The sequence below is a fragment of the Gigantopelta aegis genome, chromosome 14, assembly GCF_016097555.1.
Source record: "Gigantopelta aegis isolate Gae_Host chromosome 14, Gae_host_genome, whole genome shotgun sequence".
NCBI lineage: Eukaryota > Metazoa > Mollusca > Gastropoda > Neomphalida > Peltospiridae > Gigantopelta > Gigantopelta aegis.
The window spans coordinates 35,573,745-35,598,795 of record NC_054712.1 but is presented as its reverse complement, the minus strand read 5'-3'; the positions used below and the strand labels follow the sequence as shown (position 1 = coordinate 35,598,795).

The following is a 25,051-nucleotide window of genomic DNA, read 5'->3' as shown; positions in this document are numbered from 1 at the left end:
TTTCTAATTAATTATGGAACTAATCAGTATGCATTTGCTTGGCGTTTTATAATTAATTTTAAAATTAATTACCAAAAAAGGCTTGTTTAATCCCAGGGTAAAATTGCTTTGATGGTGTGCTGATTAGGGCCAAATGGTGGTAAACATTTGAGGCATGGTGCTGCGCTATGCTAAATGACATTAGTGAAAACACTATCATAAACTATGCTGTTACTGCCTACGGCTATGAAACTAAGTCACCTTTTATATACACTTGACATGGGAGATCAGGCTCTTGGATGATTTTACATGAGTTATAGTTAAACTTTAAAGAAAAGCTGGGGACTAAATGTAAAAAAAATTCGTTAACCGGACGTCTGTTCCTTTACGTTTTACCTAAAGTCTGAACTACAATAAATTATTCTTCTGCCTTTAATTACCTTTAGATTTCCCCCATATTTTGTCCAAACACAAATCGTCAAAAAAACTATTATACATGTAGTCACACAGACTTCACATACTAGGACAAAAAGTATGTAATGTTTTGCTGTCTGCCATTTTTTAATTTTTTTTTTAATACTATTCAAGAGTGGTGGAAATGTGACATTATCTAACAATGTCATGACTGAATGAATAAATGAATGAATGAATGTTTTAACGACACCCAAGCTCAAATATACACATTGGCTGTTGGATTTCAGATGCACTAAAGTATAAAGCGAGTTGCTTGCGAAGACTGATATTTTACATGGTCTCTGGTATAAGCATGATAATCTCTTGTATAAAGTTATTTATTACCCCAGCGGTCACGTATAATGGGGGAAATATTTTTCATATTTTCTCAGTGGGAAATATTCTGCATTGGTTTAATGTACACCACTATTAGACGATTTGATGCCAACAAACCAGTCTTCTTGTCGGTACTAAATATGACGTCATCACGGTTTGGCAAAGCACACACAATGACGTCACGTAGTTTACATCTTTCTGGTTTCAGTGTTAAACTTGTAATAAAATGGCAGTTTAATGCAATTTATTATAGATTTTTTTTCACAGAATAATAGAACTTTGGGTTTTAAGAATTATCTGTAAACCGTGATTAAAATACAGAAGTTAAAGCAATACCCAGAACAGTGTAAAGTGGTTTACGTCGTTTCTATATACGTGGACGTGCAACTGATGTATATCGAAAATAAAAAAACAAATACCTGTAGCTGGTGTAATAAATAGAATAACAAACTCGGTACCAGTTATTATCAAATTTATGTCCCTCGTGAAATAATTTTCACTTGTCACTCACTAAAGTTTGTAACAAGTGAAAATTTAATTAACTCGGGACATAAATTTGATAATAACTAATAACTCGTCTATTATCCTCTATGTATTATCAGATCTTCAGCAGAAAGTCTAAGGCCCTTATGCACTTACGGTAATCTTAGCGCTAAGATAGTTTCGTGGAACGAGGTCCCAGGTACTGACAGTTCACTTTGTTTGACCAGTATTCCATTTCTTCGTTTCAGGCACTTCTACGGATGTAAGCCGATACGCTGGTCAGTTTGAACATGTCTTTGAAACAACTACTGCGGGTATTACTATTCAGGCTCCACAGGTATTTTAAATGACAATCGTATTAACTGTAACAAATTATGATTTTCTTGCAATGATGAAGCACACAACAATATTGAGGTACATAAGAATAATCTCCATCCATCTATCCATTCCATCCATCCATCTGGTCATTCATCCCATCTAGTCATTCATCCATCCATTCACCCATCTAGTCTTTCATTCATTTATCCATCCATTCATTCATTTGCCCATCCAGTCATTCATCCTTCCATCTGCCATCCAGTCATTCATCCATCTAGTCATTCATCCATCCATTCACCCATCCAGTCATTTATCCATCCAGGGTGGGATTTGGCTCAGTCAATTGAGTGCTCGCTTGAGGTCCTTGCATCTCAGGATCCAACCACCTTGGTAAATCCATTCGACTGATTGGTTTTTTCCTGTTCCAACAAGCGCACCACAACTGGAGAAAGGCTGTGGTATGTGCTTTCCTGTCTATGGGAAAGTGCATATAAAAGATCCCTTGCTGCATTAGGAAAAATGTAGCATTCACATTTGCTGCATTTCGGCCACAATTAATAAGCTCAATTCATTGCATTTTTATATTAAACATATTATTAAAAGTAGAGTTGTTTTTATTATTGCTATGTATGTTTATTTTTTTAATGTGTTCCTGTTAAAGGTGAAATATCATAGTTGCACTTGGCTGTTTGTTAAAATAATTAAATAACATTGGCTTAATATATATAAACATTTGCAACCAATTATTTCAATGCATCGCTTCTTTTACTGCATCACACCCATCCAGTGTGAATGCTAACATTGGAGATAGCGTATTTTAATTTTTATAGCCACTCCACACGAACACCACATTCAGTGTGAATGAGCCCTTTTCCATCTATCTACTCATCCATCCATCTGTCCCTCCCTCCATCCATCCATCAATCATCCATCCATCCATCCATCTGTCTCTCCCATGTGTTAGTGCATCATTTTGATTTGGACGTATACATAATTTTCAGCTGGATATCAACACTGTAGCTGCTGGTGGTGGCTCCATGCTGTTTTTCCGATCCGGGATGTTTGTAGTAGGGCCCGAATCAGCTGGCGCTCACCCTGGTCCAGTGTGCTACAAAAAGGGTAGGATTCAAACTTTAGTTCTAATGGGATTGGGGGGTCATAGGCCACTTGTAAAGCACTTGCCTAATGCATGGTCGGCCTAGGATTGATCCCTACTGTTGTGCCCATTGGGCTATTTCTTAAAGCACTTGCCTAATGCATGGTCGGCCTAGGATTGATCCCTACTGTTGTGCCCATTGGGCTATTTCTTAAAGCACTTGCCTAATGCATGGTCGGCCTAGGATTGATCCCTACTGTTGTGCCCATTGGGCTATTTCTTAAAGCACTTGCCTAATGCATGGTCGGCCTAGGATTGATCCCTACTGTTGTGCCCATTGGGCTATTTCTTAAAGCACTTGCCTAATGCATGGTCGGTCTAGGATTGATCCCTACTGTTGTGCCCATTGGGCTATTTCTTAAAGCACTTGCCTAATGCATGGTCGGCCTAGGATTGATCCCTACTGTTGTGCCCATTGGGCTATTTCTTAAAGCACTTGCCTAATGCATGGTCGGCCTAGGATTGATCCCTACTGTTGTGCCCATTGGGCTATTTCTTAAAGCACTTGCCTAATGCATGGTCGGCCTAGGATTGATCCCTACTGTTGTGCCCATTGGGCTATTTCTTAAAGCACTTGCCTAATGCATGGTCGGCCTAGGATTGATCCCTACTGTTGTGCCCATTGGGCTATTTCTTATTGCAGATCCACAACTGGTGTAAAAAAGACCATGGTGTATACTGTCCTTTACTTGGATGGTGCATATGAAATATCCCTTGCTGCTAATCGAAAAGTGTAACCAATTGAGTGGTGGCAGCATTGCTGCCAGAATGCTGCAGACTTATTAACGCTTTGAGTTATGAAACTTTACAGTGTATAAGCTCAGGGTCAAAATAAATGTTACATACATCTTTGTGAAATAATGAAATCTGTGACTACTTGCATGTACCAAGCTTTAGAGTCTTGATTCAAAACTAATGTTCTGTTGGGTCCATTTTAGGGGGGTGCTGTGCCCCCCCCCCTTTTTGCATTTTGCTGCCTCCTTTCACATTTTACCGTCCCCCTTTATTTTTCTGTGCCTCTCTTTATTTTGCTGCATACTACTATTATATATTTTACTGCACCCAGCTTCATTTCTACCTGCTCCGCAATTTCACAATGCACAGTATAGTTGACTAACACAACAATATACAATAACCAAGGTGTGGTTTTTGGTTTGTTGTTTTGTTTCTGTGTTTTCTTTACTTTTCTGGGGGGTTTTGGAAGGGGTGGGTGGCACAGCCACTGCTCTTTAATATTCATCCAGAGAGAACACTGCACAGGGTCTGATGTTTACAATATTACAGGTGGACCTCTGACTGTCACCGATGCCAATCTTTGTCTGGGTCGAATACTGCCAGAATATTTCCCACACATCTTCGGGGACACTGAAGATCAGCCGTTGGACAAAGAGAAAACTGATGCTGCATTCCACAAGCTGACGAAAGAGGTCAGAATCTGTACACTGGTTTAGGCCTCGAGTCGCAGAGATTATTATCAGTATTACTAGAAATGATAATTTCATACATTTGTACAGTTACACATTTAGCAGTGTTTGCCACAAAACAATTTATGGGTATGGTGCTATGGAATTGAATGCAACCACAGTCAACAAGGGGTATGGGGGGGGGGGGGGGGCCTCCCCCAGAAAGAAAATGGGTTAAGTTTAGGGTTAGGGTTAAGAAAAGCATACAGCAATGATAAGAATAATTAATTTTGTCAAAAGGTTAACTGAAAAAAAAAAAATCTGCCAAAAATTTGGGTATGTTGCCACACCTGTTTTATCCTGTGGCAGAAACCCTGATATTATTAAGATACAGAGGATAGGTCATGAGTGTTTTTTAATATGGAAAATATCAACCAAGTCTATATTAATTGGTATTGGTTAAGGCTCTGCCTCCCTGTAGAGGTTCTAAAATATTTTCATAATCATTGAAAATACTTAATTTGTAATTTATTTATTTTTTATCATCTACACACAAGGTAATAAATAAATTATCATATGCAAATATCTAGTATAATATTTTTTTTTAGACATTTGTACTGTGCTTGGACAACAAGATCAGTAAACCAATGTAAAGGGTGCTTTACCGTCTTGGGATGTGTCCTGGACAGGTTGTTTTTAGCACATTTCTATCAGTTGATTACACTGTAATAGTTCATCTACTCTTTTTCCTGTAGGTAAACGGCTTTCTGACTAGTCAGCCATCAGACACCAAGAAGGAGGAAATGTCACCAGAACAGGTTGCTATGGGTTTCATCCGTGTTGCCAATGAGACAATGTGTCGACCAATCAGAGCACTTACACAGGTACCTAATAATCCCAAGTTCATTGCCTGCTTCATAATTACTGTAACAGGGCTTCCGTTTATTTACCATTAACTGTTACATCTGCACAAACTTTGATTAAGTGCTTTGCATTTAAAAGATCATTTACTGTTATTTGATAGGAGTAATATTTATGGCAGCTTTTCATTTTCTCTATCTTCACAAAGTATTACATTAATTGTTTGATAGAAAATAGGTGTAGTTTAAAATGTGCTTACGTCTTGTTAAACAAACATTCCTTTTTATTACAGGGTTCCTCTGTCCATTGCTAAATTAGCCAGTTGCTAAGTGTAGTCATGTGACCAAGCAATAACGTCATATTGTGGAAGCGACATCATAGTCGCTTCCCAGCAGTCTTAGCTATTAAAGTTTATTTAACTTTTTGGTTGTGTCATTGCTTGGTCACTATGATGTAATTTTACATAACTTTTTATATGAAGTGGCTACAGCATTTACTCTTCGGCTAATAAAATCGTCTTTAAATTAATCTCATGGTAATAACTAATGAAAACATGTAGTGGGTTTCCTTTCTAAGACGACCGGTATGTCAAAATTACCAAATGTTTGACATCCAATAGCAGTTGATTAATAAATCAATGTGCTCCAGTGATGTTGTTAAACAAAACAAACTTTATTTATCATTGTAATAATTTTCATTGAAATGCTCAACATACATGTGTATCTGATAATTGGCTAAACCAAGATTTGTTAGACTGTAAGCCTAGCTTCATTAAGTCATCAAGTATTGTACAGCCATCTTTTTAGTGATTATGAACTTTAGTTTTTATGTCTTTTTTCACTAAATGAAAGCATAGAGTTTCAACTGTAAGACTGACATATTCTAAAACACTTTCATATCTTTTAGATGGTTGACCTTTATTTTAAATTTTTGTTTTCTCTGGGGGGCCAGTGAATTAGCTTGCAAGTTTTTGAGTTTCATTTTATCCGGTTTAAACAAAGTTCATGGTGTAGTAACAAAACAATTTTGACAAATTTGATAATTAATGTTAAAGAAATGTATTTATCCTATAACTTACATGTACCCATGATATCCATGTCATAAACCCATGTGATAATTTAGTGTATTAACCTGGTTAATAATGGTATGCAAATTTAAAGATATACTAAAACGCAAAAGAAACGCAGGTCCTGAAAATGCGAAAGAATTGCACTTTGTAAAGCAGTATCTTTGGTGGAATTGAACCTCAACTGTGTTAAAGGACATGGCACACACCCACACCGCAGTCCCACCTGCGTGTCAATTTCATTACCTGTGTGACGTCACGAATTCTCAAAACACGTTGTTTGCACGTGCTGGATCATCCGTATCATGAATCCAGTGCAAACACACTCATTGAAATGCTTATAAAGCCTACACACCTGGATTTAATCGCATAAATTCAATTTGAGTAGTGACAGACAACAGAATCACATTTTAAAAATGCCGCGACTGACGCAACTCCAGCGAGGGATGGCCATCGGGATGTTGCAAGCCGGACAGACCCGTACTGCTGTAGCCAGACAATTGGGATGTCATGTTTCGACAATCGCACGCCTTTCTCAACGTCACCAAATCACTGGATCTGTGAACGATCGACCACGCACCGGCCGCCCGAGGGTGACAACCGCAGCCCTAGACCGGTACATCCGGGTGACCCACCTTAGGAATCGGATGCTGCCAGCAGCTAACACCGCTCACCAGGTGCGTGGTCCACGTGGTCCAGTGTCCGCCGATACCGTCCGACGCCGTCTGAGGGCAGCAGGACTCCGTAACCGCCGTCCTTATGTGGGACCAATATTGACCCCTCGGCACCGCCAACAACGTCAACAGTGGGCGCAACAACATCAAAGATGGCGACGTGGCCAGTGGCAACAAGTTCTGTTTACTGATGAGAGCCGTTACAATCTTTCCAACGCTGATGGCCGAATCCGAGTATGGCGACGGTCGTTACTTGTTGCCGTCAGTGGGTCGTTTGTTTACAAGCCAACAAGACTTGTATACCTGAACATAACGTTTTCTTAATATTAAACTAATTTGTGCTAATCGTGATGATGTCATATTCCGGTGGAGGCGACTTTAGTACTGTAATTTACTAAATATCGAATGAAAATGTTATTTTAGATGTGTTATAGGATAAATAGAATTTGCTACTCTTGTTTTTTAATATGTAAAATAGTAACCTTGTCTAGTTAATCGGTATTTGTCTTGGCAGAACCTTGACAAATACAGATTATCGTAGACTCGGTTGATATTTCCCCATCAAAAAACACTCATGATGAATCCTCTATATTTCTATTCCTTCTTTACTTCTCTTGCTTGAGATCCATTTGTCTTCCTATTCTGACTGCACATCTTTTTCAATTACCCTTACTCTTCAACTCCACATCCCAATCCTTGTCTTTCAAATTAGTACTGCCATTGAAGCTTGTTTTTTGTAGCTGGGGTGGGATTTAGCTCAGTTGGTGGAGTGCTCGCCTGAGGTGCTTGGGTCATAGGATCAAATTCCTAGGTGGACCCAACAAGTGCTTCATAATTGGTAAAACACAGACCATGGTATGTGCTGTCATGTCTGTTGGAAGTTGCATGTAAAATACCTCTTCTACTAATGAAAAAATGTAGCAGGTTTCCTCAAGACTACATGTACATGACAGAATGACCAAATGTTAGATAAGCCAATGCCCATTCATGTAGCTGATGATTAATTAATTGGTGTGCTCTAGTGGTGTCTTTAACTGTTTTTTGCCACATATCTTTCATTCAGCTTCAGCTTTTGCTTTAGGTTTAGCAGGGCTTCTAGATTATGGTAGCCCCACTCCCATGGCTAGTGATATTCAATGTTGGGCTAGTAAATAACTACTATTGCCATGCCAGACAGGGCTTCTAGATTATGGTAGCCCCACTCCCATGGCTAGTGATATTCAATGTTGGGCTAGTAAATAACTACTATTGCCATGCCAGACGGCTAGTGAAATTTGTTTTTCAAATGTTGCAGTTAAGTCTATTTTGTGAATATGAATATCCTGCCCTCCACCCCCACCCAAATGTTAGTGTTTCTAAGCTATATCTCTCTTCAGGTGACATCCATGCAATTTTTACTATTATTTAGTAAAATTGTATTAACTTATTGGTAAAGTAGGGCTAGTGATTTTTTTTATCGTGGCCAGTAAATTAAAAAGATCACTGATCCCATGGCTAGTGGATTTTATGAAAATTCTAGAAGCCCTGGGTTTAGTCTGACCACTTCTTAAAGTTACTTTATTGTTTCTGTTATTGCTAAGAGGCACTTGCAGCTACCTACCATGCACATCTACTACCGGCTGTCATAAGCTCTGCAAGTATTGTTTAACGACAATATGTTAGATGTAGAATATATACTGAACTCCATTGAAAACTCACCAGTCAGACTTGAACTTATAGAAAGGATATGAGAAGAAAAAAATATACATTTAGCTGAATTTGTATAACTGGATGCATTTTGGATTAGCAGTGAATAACCCATAAATTGCAGGCCTTGACTGTAACATTTTTTAGTGGTAGCCCGCCGGGCTACCAGGTTATGAAATCTGGTAGCCCTCAGTAAAAATTGGTATCCCCATAATTTTAATTTAAAAAATTTAAAAAGAGAGAAAATAGCAATATCATTTATTTCTATTAAAACATGTTGTTTTAGGTGTTTAAGCATCTGGTTGATTGCGTAGGAACTGGATGTGCCAAAAAAATCTAGTTGCCCTTCGACTACTGTGTTTAGACATCTGGTAGCCCAAGTGAGAAATCGGTAGCCAAAACACCCCAGGCTACCACTAAGGTCGAGCCCTGAATTGTGTACAAAGGTTTTGATTATTGTGTGTTTTATAACAACTTCACATATGAGATATAAATAACAACTGAAAATTAGGTGATGCATTTTCATTGGAGTTGAGTATAAATGAATCCTACTTTGTGCTATTGCTGTATTAATGCTTATTGGTGCTATTTCAGGCGAAAGGTCACGACACGTCTCGGCATGTGTTAGCATGTTTTGGAGGAGCTGGTGGGCAGCATGCTTGTTCTATTGCCAGGTCACTCGGCATGTCGCAAGTCTATATTCACAGGTGTGAACAGCAACCATTAGTCATGTACAGTGCAACCTTGGTTTAATGCTCACTATGGTACCAGACCCAGTTTGATTTTATATCGGAGTGGTGTTATAAAGAGGTTGCCACAGTTTTCACTTATTAGGCTAAAGAAAATAAATATCTGGTCTCTGGTCAGTGCATGCATCGATTTTGACCCTCGTGTGTAAATGTTTTAAATTTTTTTATTTCCTGCATTATGACGTTGATTTTTGCCGGGCTTTTCTTGCTAGGACATAAAAACTGCATTTGGAGCCAAAATGGTCTATATGCTGACTTGGACCATTAGCTTTGTTTAATTTCTCTTTAAAACAGGTTCTGTTGTTCAGAATGAATAGCATGGCTTGTTTTAAAAATATCTGCGGCCAAAGTTGAAGTAATAAAAATTACCTTTGTTATATGGAAACTGTAAAGGAAAATATTTAGGGTGTCAAGGCAATTCTATTCTAATATAACAAATAGGTAATTAGCCCTGCTTTGTAATACAGTGAAACACTTCAAAACCAGACCCTCTGTAAACCAGAATACCCTAAAACTGGATGTTTTCCATGGTTCCTTGTTAAATATCAGATTGTATAGTACTCAAAAGAATTTAAGGGTCAAAAATTTATAACCAAATAAGTTTCAGAGTGTATTAGATTGATGATGTAAACTACACCAAATTTTTTATTTATTGTTCCATATTTACAAAAAACCACAAATAAACGTCACTGTATACAAGAAAGTCACATGACATGCTGTCAAAGTTGAAGGCTGTCAAACATGGATTTTACACATTAGAACATTCGTTTAATAGTGTGTGAATCCACCCCTGGCGCGAATACACTCGACACATCGTTGCCTCATGCTGTTGATCAGACGTCTGAAGAACTCTTGGGGAATGGCCTGCCACTCTGCCATAAGAAATTGACCCAGATCATGAAGGTTGGCCGGAGGGGCATGGTTATTCCGAACTCTCCTGCCTAATTCGTCCCAGGCGTGCTCTATTGGGGCCAAGTCAGGCGAATATGCTGGCCAATCCATCCTGGCGATACCTTGTTGTCTGAGAAAGTCCGTTACCACCCTGGCGCGGTGGGGTCTGGCATTGTCATCCTGCAGAACTGCCCCGCCGCCAATCTGCTGAAGGCCTGGGAGAACCAACGGCCGGATAATCTCATTCAGATAGCGGATTCCATTCAGATTGCCATCCACCACATAGAGGGGGGTCCTGTGGTGGATAGAGATGCCGCCCCACACCATGACGCTGCCACCACCGAACCGGTGACGTTGTCTAACGTTAACGTCAGCGAAGCGCTCCCCAGGACGTCTGTAGACACGAACCCGACCGTCGTTGAACTGGAGACTAAACCTGGACTCATCAGTGAACATCACTCGACCCCACTGAACACGTTGCCACCGCAGATGAAGCGTGCACCAGTGACGTCTGGCCGTTCTTTGACGTGGTAGGAGTGGTGACCGAACAGCCTGGCGACGGCAGCGTAGATTATTGGCTCTCAGACGATTGCGTATGGTTTGATCAGTTCCAGTCGCAGTCCGCAGATTGTCACGTAATCAGCGTGCAGTGGTTGTGTGTTGACGTAGAGCCATATTGGTGATGTAGCGGTCCTCTCTATTTGTAGTGCTTCGGGGTCTTCCCGAACGTGGACGATTTCGAACAGAATTCGTTGCTTGGTACCGTTGCCACAGTCGGCCAACGACACTCTGACTGACACCAAGTCTCAGAGCAACATTTCTTTGCGTATTGCCATCCTGAAGCCAAGCAATAGCCCTTCCTCGATCTTCGATAGTCAGTTGACGTCGTACCATTGTCGAATTTGGAGTGTGCACCGTGCACGAACGCAAGTTCCAATTATACGGAAATTCAGCATTGGGAACATGGAATACACATGCAAAGCGTGCAAATGAAGCGCTTTGTGAAAAAGCAAGTTATGGGCACTTAGCAGACCTTTCGCTTTCGCCCTAATTTATGTGCAAATGTAAGCATGTTTTCGCCATTAGAACTAGTCGACAGTGTCAATGACAGTGGATTTTAATTCATTTATGGGTTGCTTAGACCCACTTTCGTCAAAATGGAACAATACCATGCGTGGCATTATGGTCTAGCTAATATAATTGACATTCAGAAAATAATGTCGAAAATATCGTCTGACCCTTAAATTCTTTTGAGTAGTATACAAAACAAATCAGATACCTCTTAAAACCAAAAAGTGTCATGCAAATTGATCATTTTTAATACGTTAATACATTTTATTATGACTTGTATGTTAATGAGTACATTTAAAGGATATCCAAGAATGGTACAGCATGGAAAGAAAAAAAATGTTTGTGTATGATCCATTCTAAATGGTTAAATAATCTCAATACTGCAGCTTTAATTTCTAGTGTAACTAGTAAGATTTTTCTTTTCTTCCAGGTTCCAGTTATGATTTACATTACCATTATTAATTCAGTTCAGTTACATGGGAGCCATTTATCATTTACATTACCATTATTAATTCAGTTCAGTTACATGGGAGCCATTTATGATTTACATTACCATTAGTAATTCAGTTCAGTTACATGGGAGCCATTTATGATTTACATTACCATTATTAATTCAGTTCAGTTACATGGGAACCATTTATCATTTACATTACCATTATTAATTCAGTTCAGTTACATGGGAGCCATTTATGATTTACATTACCATTATTAATTCAGTTCAGATAAATGGAAGCCATTTTGATTTCTTGTTTTTATCTTTCTCTTTTCTGACTTTATTTATTTCACTTTTGACAGGTATGCTGGAATTCTGTCAGCCTATGGTATGGCCCTTGCAGATGTGGTGCAAGAAGCCCAGGAACCAAGTGCTAAAACGTACTCTCCAGGTATACATTTGTTATGCTAATGTTTTGGGCATTTCTATGTCTCATTTGTCTGACCTGATCTGTTGAATATGTTGAATATGCATGTGACTTTAGTTGTTTTTTCTCCGAGCTCAGATCTGTTCTGATGATTTGGAATATGATGGCTAGACCTCGTAATGTGGAATCACAACATGGGCACTAAATGGCCTGGTTTCATTTGCTGTGAATTGTAACTTGCATTTTTTATTCAAGGTATTCTCAGATTTTACTATTTTTATCTTGATTTCTTCTTTTTTTTTGGCATAAAGTATTTTATTTAAATTGAATGAATTTCTTAAAAAGTGCTGGAAAATTATCTTTCTTTGAGTATACTATAGGTTTTTCAGCTTTTAAAATACCATTTTGGTGTTTAATTTTTAAATGGATATTGCATCCCTTTGGGTTTTTTTTTTCAAACTAGATAAATAAACATTTTAGTCTTTGATTTTGAGTTATCTTTTTATGTATATAAAGACATGTTAGTTTTGATAATGATTAAAAAAGTTTGTTTTATTTAACAATGCCTCTAGAGCACATTGATTTTTATCTTATCATCGGCTATTGGATGTCAAACATATGGTCTGTGTCCAATGCTATATAACCGTAAATAAAATGTGTTGAGTGCATCATTAAATAAAACATTTCCTTCCTTCCTTTAAACATATGGTCATTCTGACATATTTCTTTAGAGGAAACCTGCTGCTGCTACATAGGCTACTCTTTCCAATAGGCAGCAAGGGGTCTTTTATAAGCACTTCCCACAGACAGGACAGCACATACCACAGCCTTTGATTAACCAGTTGTGGACCACTGGTTGGAACGGAAAATAGCCCAAACTGCAAATGGGTCTACTGAGAAGGATTGATCTGATGACCGACCGCTTCACAGGCGGACACGCTACCGCTTGAGCTACATGTACATCCCGCTCTCTAATAATGATTAATGCTTTACATATTTGTTTTCAGCATCATTTGCTTACATTGATGAGAGGTTGGATGTTTTAACAAAGAAATGTGTCGATGAATTGGAGAGCCAGGGATTCTCTAGGTAAATTTTGTATTTTGTTTAACTATACCACTAAAGCACCTTGGTAATTATGACATATAGTCTTAGAGACGAAACCTGCTACATTTTTCCATTAGTAGCAAGATACCTTTTATGTGCACCATCCCACAGACAGGATAGCACATACCACAGCCTTCAATATACCAGTCCAAACAGGAGTTCTGTGACATAGTCTTAGAGACGAAATTTAAATTTTTCCATTAGTAAGTAGCAAGATACCTTTTATGTGCACCAACCCACAGACAGGATAGCACATACCACAACCTTCAATATACCAGTCCAAGCAGGAGTTCTAGAATTGTTTTTAATTTCAGTTGCCATGGGGCCAGTGGATTTGAAAATGTACTAGCCATGGTGAAAAGTTCACTTGCCCAATTTTAACTGTTGAAAAAACAAAAACCCATTCAATTAAAATAATTAACTTTTTAATGTACATTTTGCATACTGAGATTATATTTAATCAATTTGTCAATTTACACATCACAGGCATCGAAATAAGTCGAGAATGGTCGTTCAGGTTACCAGGAGGTTACCACATGTAAGAAAAGTCGAGAACGGTGTTTCATTCTCGACAAATTTCAACCAATGGTATTTTCCGAAAGTAAACCAGGCAATGCATTCCAGGTTACCACGTTTAATTTTCTCGTAAAGAATTGCATCGATGTTCGCACGCACTTGTGCAATTTCAAGGAATTATAGTCATTCCGCGTTTAAGCAGCGTCCACTAGATGAATTTATTTCCGCATTTCATTTTCTCGCATGAAATTGCACCTAGATTTGTGCACACTTTTGCAATTGCAAAGCAATTTCGACATTCTGCGTTTAAGCAGCGCTCACTAGATTAATTTAGATTTCGTTTTTCGTACTGATGTTCACATGCATCGATACAATTTCAGAACGTTATGGGCCCATTGGGCTATTTCTCGTTCCAGCCAGTGCACCACGACTGGTACAGTCAAATCCACTTAATTGGATGTCGGATTATTGTATATTTTGGATATTTGAATATGTTTGTCCTGCACGGAACCATTTGCCATTATGACAATACAAAATCCAACGGTTAATTGGATGTGTTTTTTAACGTGTTTTCGGATATTTGAATATAAAATTATCCTTGCCGAATGGCAATTGCACGTAAAACATAGGAAAGTTTGTGTTACTTGATGTGTTTTTGTAAAATTTATGATCGTACGTAATACCATACTATCGTACATGCAGAAATGAATACTTTTAATTTTATTTTATTTCATTGTTAAAAAAAAAGAAAAAGATTTACAACAAACTTGTTTTCTTGTTTCTTAAATTATTTCGGATGACTCATTATTAATCAATACATTTCCTAATTACATCGTAATTAATCCATGAACTCTGAGATTCATCTCAAATGTGACCCAATGGCCAAGACAATGCAGGACAATCAAGGATCAAAGTCGGTCATTCCCACCTTGTTGGCGGCCACGTGCGTTTCGTAAGCAGGCATCCCTTAATCTCATGTCGGCCACTTTTGAAGCAGTGTATGTTTAATCCATAAACACTTGTCAGATATTTTTCTCTATGAATTGTCGGTGACAGTAACAAACAAAAGCCGTTTGCTACTAGTGTTATTTTTAGCGGGATCTTTTGATCACGTGATTTTCCCTCTGCAGCTCACAATGTGAGGCCCCATTTGGGGTGACCGATTATGGTGTTTACTGTTTAAATTGTTAAATGCCGACAAAAGGTAAGTTGTAGGAGATTTTCTTAGCAAGTTGGATTAATCATCTTTTGGCTATAAATATTGACAAGAACTTTTTTTTTCTCACAATGTCAACATGGCAAATAAACGGAAACAAAACGATTTATCTTTGGCTCAGAAATACGACGAGATATGTGCCCAGTATCTCGCCAATGCTAACCCAGAACGAAAAAGACAGAGAACGGGAAAAGCAGCCAATGTGGAGAAGAGCTTATCAGAATGGTTTTCCGTCGCCAGACAAAAAGACATTCCAATATCGGGCCCAATATTAGCGTTTGTGTTTGTGTTTTTCCTTCTGTTACATTGAATAACGGCCTTTCACTTATTTGACTTTGGCCAGTCTAGTTTACCTGTCAAATCGGTTACAAATGCACACAGATAATAGTCAGACGTCCTGGTAAAATACAGAACATGGAAATGACTACTTATTCAAGATTATATTGGGTGGTGGGGGTGGGGTCTTGTTGCACTTGATTTACAAATGTACAAAGAAGTTAATAATGGCTGTTTAATTATCAAGAAGTTAATAACGGCCTTTTAATTATTTGACTGTGGCCAGTCTAATTGAGCTTCCGGTGGTTTTATCTGGGTCATTAGATGTTTAGTCACTTCTACTTCTAGGCGTACAAACGGCATTAACTGTTGCCTCTTGTATTTATCAAGTTTATAGACAAACTTGATAATGACAACAGAGTCACAATATGGAACTTGGAATCGGTATTTTATTAACACAAAATACTTACCGGTTTTTGACGAAAATTCCACATGTCATGAGGCCCAAATTGGGAGAATCGTAATTAGGGTTTGCATAAATCAACAAGAGGTCTTAATTGGGTATATCGTATGTCGAAACTGTACCTTCGGTTTATTGAATATGCCGCTTATTTGAATATATTTTTGTTGCACGAGGCACATCCAAATAAGCGGATTTGACTGTATATCAAAGGCTGCGGTATGTGTTATCCTGTCTGGGATGGTGCATATAAAAGATCCCTTGCTGCTAATCAAAAATAGTAGCCCATGAAGTGGTGACAGCGGGTTTCCTCTCTATATATCTGTGTGGTCCTTAACCATATGTCCGACACCATATAACTGTAATTAAAATGTGTTGAGTGCATCATTAAATAAAACATTTCCTTCCTTCTAAAATGTTATGCATAAAGTAGTAAACAAATTTAAGTTCCCTCAAACACAATTTATGTTTAACTGTTTATTGATTGGTTGCTGCAAAACTAATGATTGATCACAAAATGTCTTCCAATTTCGAACGACATATATCGATAGATTGGTGATGACAGTAATAAGAAGCATCATTAATTATTACCATGGATGTATATCACAATTTCTGTTACATATTACAGGAATCAAATAAAGACGGAGGCATTCCTTCATTTGCGCTATGATAAAACGGACTGTGCCCTGATGTGTTCAGCAGAGAACTACCCAACCACAAGCAAAACTGGGAAATACGGTGATTTCCAGGCCGCATTTCTAGATAGGTATGTTCAACAGTGTTACTGTTGTTTGTCTACATTGGCTACCTAAAATATGCCCCCCTCTCTCTCTCTCGCTCTATCTCTCTCGCTCACTATTCTGTCTGTTGATGATTGTATTGTGGGAATACATTGTTCATGCTGCATACATTTTGATGTTTGGTATTGGTCTTTTATAGGTTGATTATGTATTTTACTTGATAACGAAGTGAGAAAAATTTATCTTTTGATCATTTTAATTTGGATTATTTTTAATATAACTTCAGATACAAAACAGAGTTTGGGTTTACGCTGAAAGAACGACCCATTATAGTTGATGACATCCGGGTGAGAGGAGCTGGGAAGTCGCTGGCTGCTAAAGACACAAACCTTGAAACAGCCGACGGCCTGCCACAGGAAGAGAAGGTACTTGCTGTTACATTAAAGAGTTGTAACTTTTATATACCCAGTGGTAAGACGCTCACTTGATGTGCAGTCTATCTAGGATCGATCCCCATCAGTGGGCGCATTGGGCTATTTCTCATTCCAGCCAGTGCACCACGACTGATATATCAAAGCCTGTGGTATGTGTTATCCTGTCTGTTAGATGGTGCATATAAAAGATCCCTTGCTGCTAATAGAAAAAGGTTGTGGGTTTCCTTTCTAGGACTATATGTCAAAATTACCAAATGTTTGACATCCAATAGCTGATGATTAATAAAATCAATGTGCTCTAGTGGTGTCGTTAAACAAGATAAACTTTTTTTATATACCAAAAGAAAGGATGGTCCCATATATCTTTTTCTTATTAGTCGATCTTGGCTATAAGTTGAGTAATTTCAAACCCTGAAAACATAATTTTCTATTAATCCTTTTTATACGTTGACCCATGATTGTGAGAATTAATGTAGGGCCCTGAAGATCCAGTAAACTGCTCTTTGGGTTATTTTATACTTTGCTAGTCAGAAGGAAAGTCATTTCTTCCCTTTGCCGCACTATATTGTTTTGGATTTGTTAGGCCATCGGTCTACAGGCTGGTAGGTACTGTGTTCGGATCCCAGTCGAGGCATGGGATTTTTAATCCAGATACCGACTCCAAACCCTGAGTGAGTGTTCCGCAAGGCTCAGTGGGTAGGTGTAAACCACTTGCACTGACCAATGATCCATAACTGGTTCAACTAAGGCCATTGTTTGTGCTATCCTGCCTGTGGGAAGCGTAAATAAAAGATCCCCTGCTGCCTGTCAGAATGACCATATGTTTGACGTCCAATAGCCGATGATAAGATAAAAAATCAATGTCCTCTAGTGGCGTTGTTAAATAAAACAAACTACTTTACTTTTTGTATTTTGTTCTCTTTGTCCCCACTTTACATCACATTTATCATACATTATAGTAGCTGATATTTCCGAAGCCAAACGATGTTTCTTTCACGATACTTATTCTGACCTCTTACTCGCATGCAATCTCTACCCCCCCCCCCCCCCCCCCCCCCCCGACCCAATGTAATGGTTGGATCCAAACATCCAAAACACCAATCAAATGGCTAGAATCTTCCAAAGTTTTCTACAGTTTTATTTCTTTACCAATTTCACTAGCATGTTATTTTTCTTTTTTAAATGTGCAGACAGTGAAGTGTTTTTTTGATGACGGGTACCATGACACACGTGTGTTTGTACTTACAAAACTTCTGAGTGGACATCTTATACAAGGACCAGCGATAATCATTGATAAAAACAGGTAGGAATTTGAATATCTTCAAAATTAAAAAAACAAAACATGAGCAAGTTTGTTTTATGAGTTATTTTTGTAGTGGATTTTTACTACCGTGACATATATACACATTTATAACACAGATATGTATGCTATATAAAATTACCACCATGATGTCATTATAGATACTATTACATAAGCATGTGTGCTATTATAAACATAAGAAACAATTTTAAAACGTTAAATAATAGTTGCTAATCAATTACTAAATAGTTCCTGAAAAATGCTGTTTTTGTTAAAATTCAATTAGTATTGTTCTTGTAGTAAAATAGAATATCTAATTGTCTTTGTTTACAACCCATCTGTTTTGTTCTAGCACAATATTGGTGGAACCAAACTGCACAGCGTCTATCACCAAACAAGGAGATATCAAGATTGTGGTGAGTATCTTCATAATATAGGGTATTAAGCTTAATACCATTTCGTATCATGTTTATGTCCCAAGTGAAATAATTTTCAGTTGTCACAAGCTTTAGTGACTGACAGTGAAAATGATTTCACAAGGGCTTTTCTTAAATGTAGGTGTTTGAACATTGTAAATGCATGTAGTTGTATGTGTGTAAGTCAAAAACAGGCCTTGTAAATTTGACCCAAAATATTTCTCTCTATTAGCCACATCAGAATTAAAGGGACATTCCTGAGTTCGCTGCAATTTTTAAGATGTTATCGACTAACAGAGACTTTTTAACGATTGTAATTACATATCAAATATATTTTTCTGCATAAAATATTGGTGGCTGTATATTAAATGTGTTTCTGATCGTTCTAATATTTGTACTAGGTTAAATTTCATTTTATTTCCGAAAAAATATTTTTTCGTCCATACGAAATTATTTGAAGACAAAATCCAGTTTGGGCTTCTTACAAATATGACGATGACCAGAAACACATTGAATATATAAACACTGATATTCTAAACAAGAAAATATATTTAATATGTAAGTTTAATCGTAGAAATATTTTATTAGTTTGAAACATGTTAAAATGCAGCAAACTTGGAAATGTCTCTTTAAGCAAGAACCACTTCGTATGCGAACCACATAATTTTAACTGGTCACTGATCATTGACTGCTTTGTGCACACTGATGATCGATCACAAATACATCTTGTTCAGGTTAAGCAGTGATAATGTAAACCCAGTGTTTTTGCCATGTTTTATACATTAAGAATCTGACTCAATTATTTTTCAGATAGGCCAAGGAACACTCGCCACAGTTGGTCCAGAGTTGGATGCTATTCAGTTGTCAATCTTTTCTCACAGATTCATGAGTATTGCAGAACAAATGGGAAGGTACATTATTAATGTCTGAACCAAATAGTTAACAACTATGATATATTACTCTCCTACCTTTAATTACGGTTACATTTCCCCCAAAATTTTGTCCAAACACAAGTTGCGAAAAAAACATTACAGTGACACAGATTCCACATATGAGACTGTAATGATGTCACCAATATGGACTTCGCTGAGATCACATAGGGCAAAATACATGCAGTTTTTTGTCGTCGGCCATTTTACTTTTTTATAAAATACTCCTTGAGAGGGGTGAAAGCCTCCGAAATACATGACTAATTAATATAAAATCAATGTGCTCTAGTGGTGTCTTTAAACAAAACAAACTTTAATTTTGTTTTAATAATATGACATCACATTTGCTTTTGTCTCAACATGTTATGACATTGTTAAAATTAAGTCATATCCTTTCACCCCTCTTGGGGAGTATTCCATAAAAAGGCATAATGGCATCGAGCACAAAATTACATTCTTTTTGCCCTATGCAATCTCAGTGAAGTCGATAATGGTGACATCGTTACAGTCTTGTATGTGGAAGCTACCCTTAAAATGTGAATTTTTAAAATACTACGAAAGGATTAAATATCGCAGCTCAGTATGGTAAATAGAGATTATTATACGAGCTTGTGTATTGTACTGATATTATGAAACGAGTGTCGGGATTTTTTTATCGCCCGAGCGAGAGCGAGGGTAATACATGAATCCTGACACGAGTTTTGTAAAATCAGTACAACTCACATGTGAGTCGAATAATTTCTTTATTATCCATATTTTTTAATTTTTTGTTTTGTTTATGAATAACAAGGACCGTCTCAAAATGTTTCAACCACAACTAGAATGAGATGACGAAATGAGGTAATATTCCACATGCACAGTCTGAGCTAAGACTGGGGAAGCAACGTCATGTTATGACATCATTTCCAAAAATTACATGACCTTTGCCTGTCATTTTATAGTCATTCATGTGAATTGAAACAATTCCACAACTCAAAAAAAAAAAAGAGAAAAGAAATCTAGTCATAAATATTTGACAAAGAACTAGAGATAATGTGTAATGAAAATCAAGATTTGAAGTTGCATTTAATTTAGAAATTTTGTATTAATTATTGATTTTATTTAATGTTTTTAGAGTTCTTCGTAGGACTGCCATATCAACAAACATCAAGGTGAGAATGCATGACTGTTTTGTGTTTTTATGTAATCTAAACAAGATTTATTACTGTTCAATAAACAATAATGCTTCAGGATTGCAACAGGTAAAAGCTTATATTACAGCCCCTGCCTACATTTTATAAACAAAATGACTGAAGGATAATAATTTAATTATTTTCAATATGTTAAACTAGAGAAACAAAGAAAAAACTAAATCATAATGTCATACTGTGCCTGTTTAGACCAACTTTCATAGAAAGGAGAATATGGTTTGGTTACTATATAGTAAGTATTTTATGTTTAATACCTTAACATTTGTTTTAACAACACCACTATAGCACATTAATTAATTGAAAAGTTTGTGTAAAGTTTGTTATGGAAGGATGGAAATGTTTTATTTAACAATGCACTCAACACAGTTTATTTACAGTTATATAGCGTCGAACATGGTTAAGGACCACACAGATATTGAGAGAGGAAACCCGTTATCGACAATTCTCTTTTTGATTAGCATCAAGGGATCTTTTATATGCACCATCCCACAGACAGGACATTTGTTATGGTTAACAACACCCCTACAGCTGATTGATTTATTAATCATTGACTATTGGATGTCAAATGTTTGGTAATTTTGACATATAGTCTTAGAGAGGAAACCCGCTACATTTTTCCATTAGTAGCAAGGGATCTTTTGTATTCACCATCCCACAGATATACCAGTCGTGGTGCACTTCTCCGGAACGAGAAATAGCCCAGTGGGCCTTCCGATGGCGATCAATCTGAAACCGACTGCATCAAGCAAGCGCTTTACCACTAGGCTACGTCCCGTCCCGTGATTAATTAATCATTGGCTATTGGATGCTGTTTAATATCTTGTTTTGGTGTTTTAATACCTTTAACTTTGTTTTTTCTATTGCAGGAAAGGCTGGATTTCTCCTGTGCCTTGTTTGGCCCAGATGGTGGTCTGGTAGCCAATGCTCCTCACATTCCAGTTCACCTAGGAGCCATGCAGGAGACTGTTCAGTATCAGGTGATAATTTGAAAACATAGCAGTTTAGTGTTTTCAAAACATAGTTTCTAAAATTAAGCAAAAATAAGAGTACCCCCTACTAATTGTATTTATTATTCACGTATTTTAGGATACACAGGGAAATATAACCAATATGACACATGTGTGATAATGATTTCACGTAACCAATGAATGATATAATTTTGGGACGTGATACACATGCTCGTATAACAAGTCCACAAAATATATACATGTACTTGCAGAAAAACGTTCCTGTGCACCTCACAAAATGGTCTCAAACCATCAGTAAAGTTTGTAAATAGTTGAAATTTGTGACTCATGTGAACACACCATAATTCTGTAAATCATCTCATAATGTTTACAAATGACCAATAAATAATTTCTTGAAAACTATTTGATTTTCCCTTCAATACCGTTAAATATTATACATTGTGCAATACATGCATAGAAACTTTTTTTTCCATAAGTAAATATATAATTTACTGGTCTGTGCCAAATTTTATATTGGGCAGACCAGTATGGTTTTGTTTTTGAAATAGCAAGAAAAGGATTTTTGCTAGAGAACTTGCTTGAACTGTGGTGATCCGTAGTGTCAAGTCACTCAGTGATGTTTTTGTTTCAGCCAGAGCTGCATGACTTGTATATCAAAAGCAGTGTAATCTGTTGTAGAAAGTGCTTATTAAAATACCTTTTTGCTGTTGATTATTAAGAGAGCTTTTTCAAGAACTAATTTGTGTGGGAAAGTACTAATTTGGATGTAGGAACATGGGTGGTTGGTGGGTTTCTGAAATTAGTTTTTTGTGTGAATATATTAATGTCAATCAATCAACCATTTGACTCGTGCTTACATCCACTGAAGGTTCAAGCACAACTGGCTTGGGCACATTCTCTGAGATTCCCCCGGTGGATGTGTACAAGACAGGGTATATTAATGCTGCCAACTGTGAATGGCCACTTACATGTATACACCTGATAGCTTTATAGTGAAACCCCTCAGTAAACCAGAATACCTTTAAACTGGAAATTTTTTCATGGTCTCTTCTTAAGTGAATGTACAGAACAGAAGTCTCTGAACCAAATACCCATGGGCCTATAAATGGACTTTTTATTTACTTGGTCCCATGAGAAACCCATCAGTTAACCAGAATTCCTTCAAAAGTTCACATTTTTCGCGGTCCCGTATTACATATATGTACAGAACAGAATCTTGCTAAACCAAATACCTCTTGTCGACATCATGTGGAAGATGCTGAACATTTCTTGTGTCATTGCCCTCTGTTCAGGATGCATTGAAATACCCACTTACAGAAATATCTACATGTTAATCATAACATTTTATTATTTGGCAATCTACACTTAGCTAATCAGGACAATATAGACATTTTAACATCCGTTCATGACTTTATTGTAAGCACTAAAAGTTTTGAAACTTAATAGCACTGTTACATTTTTCTACCTGTCTCGTTTCTCTGTACATTCTTTTCCTTTCTGTAGCCTCACTTTTATGTTAATTTTCTACTGTTATGTTTTATTATTGTTAGTTATTATAAATGTACGTAGTCTGTCATCTTGTCACAGCTTGTTTGTAAAAAAATGTAGGGAGAGTTCCTAATATATGCTTGTAGCCTGTCGACCAATCCCACTAGAAAAAAATTGTCTTTCCGTTATGTTTTTCAGCTGAAGCATCTCGGGAACAATTTTCGAGATGGTGATGTGATACTGAGCAACCACCCCCAGGCCGGAGGAAGTCACCTCCCTGACCTGACGGTTATCACACCGGTATGTTGTACACTAGGTGTTCTTCTTTCTGTGTGTCTTTATCTAGCTTTTGCTTATAATTTATTGCTTTACATTGTTATCCATACAATTTATAATTAAACTTATAGTCCATCCCACAGGGACCGCCTTTTTTCATTCTATGGAATTTACTAAAAGTTATTTACTTTTCTACTGGGGTGTCGTTAAACAATCATTCATTTTATTGAACTGTTAAATAGATCTATATTTTAGCACAAGTTCAAACCCTAAAAGTTTAAATGTTTTAGTGAGGACTTTGTTTTTAACGTATTAAATTAAGGTTATTTTTGTTGTATTGTAAAAAGTGATGTTCCTAATTTGTTTATATATTGCTGTTTCAGCATTTATGACAAATTTTCGACAATAAAAATCAGCTTGTCAAAAGTCTTATTCTGATTTTTATTTTCTTTGTAACATATACATTTTCAAATATTTCTTTTTTTTCGTTGACAATCTTATTAATACATTTTACCACCAGATGATTTTTTGTCTCACCTTTACGAAGTAAAAAGACAAGGCCCCGTGCTTATAAACCTTAAAGTCTAGACTTTAATAAAGTCCAGACTTTAACGTCATGGCAACACCATTCAAATAGCATGACGTTAAAGTCTGGACTTTATTAAAGTCTAGACTTTAAGTTTTATAAGCACGGGCCCAGATATAGATATTACTCTCCTGACAAAAGCCATGCTGATGACGTTAACTTTTCCATTAAAGTTTAATGTTAAAGTTTAATGTTAAAGTTTCACATTTAAATCAGTTTCTCACAAACTACATGTACATGTACACAGGGCTTCTACATTATGGTAGCCCCACTCCCATGGCTAGTGATATTCAATGTTGGGCTAGTAAATAACTACCATTGCCATGCCCGATGGCTAGTGAAAAAAAGTTGACAAATACTGCATTTAAGTTTATTTTATAAATATGAATATCCTGCCCCTACCCCCATGCCCCAATCGTAGTGTTTTTAAGCTCTATCTCACTCTATGTGACATTATTACTATTAATAAAAAATTTATTAACTTAAAGTAAAGTAGGGCCATGGCTAGTGGATTTTATAAAAATTCTAGAAGCCCTGATGTACATGTACATGTATGCATATGTTCTAGGTCACTGAAACTTGGTTTGTAGTTGTACCTATGGATTTTCATAAAAATGCACCAGAAATTTGTTACGGTAGACAAAACATTATTTCCATGGAATTTTTGTTCAGTAGATACGATACTTGCAGGTTTTCCACAAAGGTGTGAAGACGGCTGTGTTCTTTGTGGCAAGTCGAGGCCACCACGCCGATATTGGTGGGATCACGCCGGGCTCCATGCCGCCCCACTCAACATCCATACACGAGGAGGGCGCAGTCTTCAAGTCTTTCAAAATAGTCCAGGAAGGACACTTCAATGAAGAAGGTGCAGAATGTTAAAAAATATCCAAAATAGTCTAGTATGGTACAGAAAGGCAAATACTGCAACTTCATTATTTATCTCATTATCTTCTTCATCTGTATACAGAGTTTAAGCTGAACTCCAGAAAATTATTTAATTTAAATTATTTAGTTTAGAAAGTTTGTAGCCAAATACAAGTTTGAATTAGCCAAAATATCACTAGATCTACAGACAGCATGCAGTTTTCAAAGTAGCTTTCTGGTGATTAAACATTGAAATATATTTGCCAGATTCAATTAATTTGCAGGGCGGGACGTAGCCT

At 37.1% G+C, this 25,051-nt stretch overlaps 1 protein-coding gene across 1 annotated transcript in view; it reads left to right on the top strand.

Moving 5' to 3' along the window:
• The window catches only part of LOC121388999 (5-oxoprolinase-like), a 52,330-nt gene that overhangs the window by 15,915 nt on the left and 11,364 nt on the right, over positions 1-25,051 (top strand). Inside the window, exons 9-24 of the mRNA XM_041520587.1 lie at positions 1,500-1,588; positions 2,571-2,688; positions 4,010-4,152; positions 4,884-5,012; positions 9,010-9,122; positions 11,922-12,010; positions 12,994-13,075; positions 16,190-16,327; positions 16,588-16,726; positions 17,926-18,038; positions 18,388-18,451; positions 19,262-19,362; positions 20,495-20,531; positions 21,437-21,547; positions 23,225-23,326; positions 24,579-24,753. Coding sequence (XP_041376521.1) covers positions 1,500-1,588; positions 2,571-2,688; positions 4,010-4,152; positions 4,884-5,012; positions 9,010-9,122; positions 11,922-12,010; positions 12,994-13,075; positions 16,190-16,327; positions 16,588-16,726; positions 17,926-18,038; positions 18,388-18,451; positions 19,262-19,362; positions 20,495-20,531; positions 21,437-21,547; positions 23,225-23,326; positions 24,579-24,753 — 1,743 coding nt within the window. The remainder of the gene's footprint in view (positions 1-1,499; positions 1,589-2,570; positions 2,689-4,009; positions 4,153-4,883; positions 5,013-9,009; positions 9,123-11,921; positions 12,011-12,993; positions 13,076-16,189; positions 16,328-16,587; positions 16,727-17,925; positions 18,039-18,387; positions 18,452-19,261; positions 19,363-20,494; positions 20,532-21,436; positions 21,548-23,224; positions 23,327-24,578; positions 24,754-25,051) is intronic.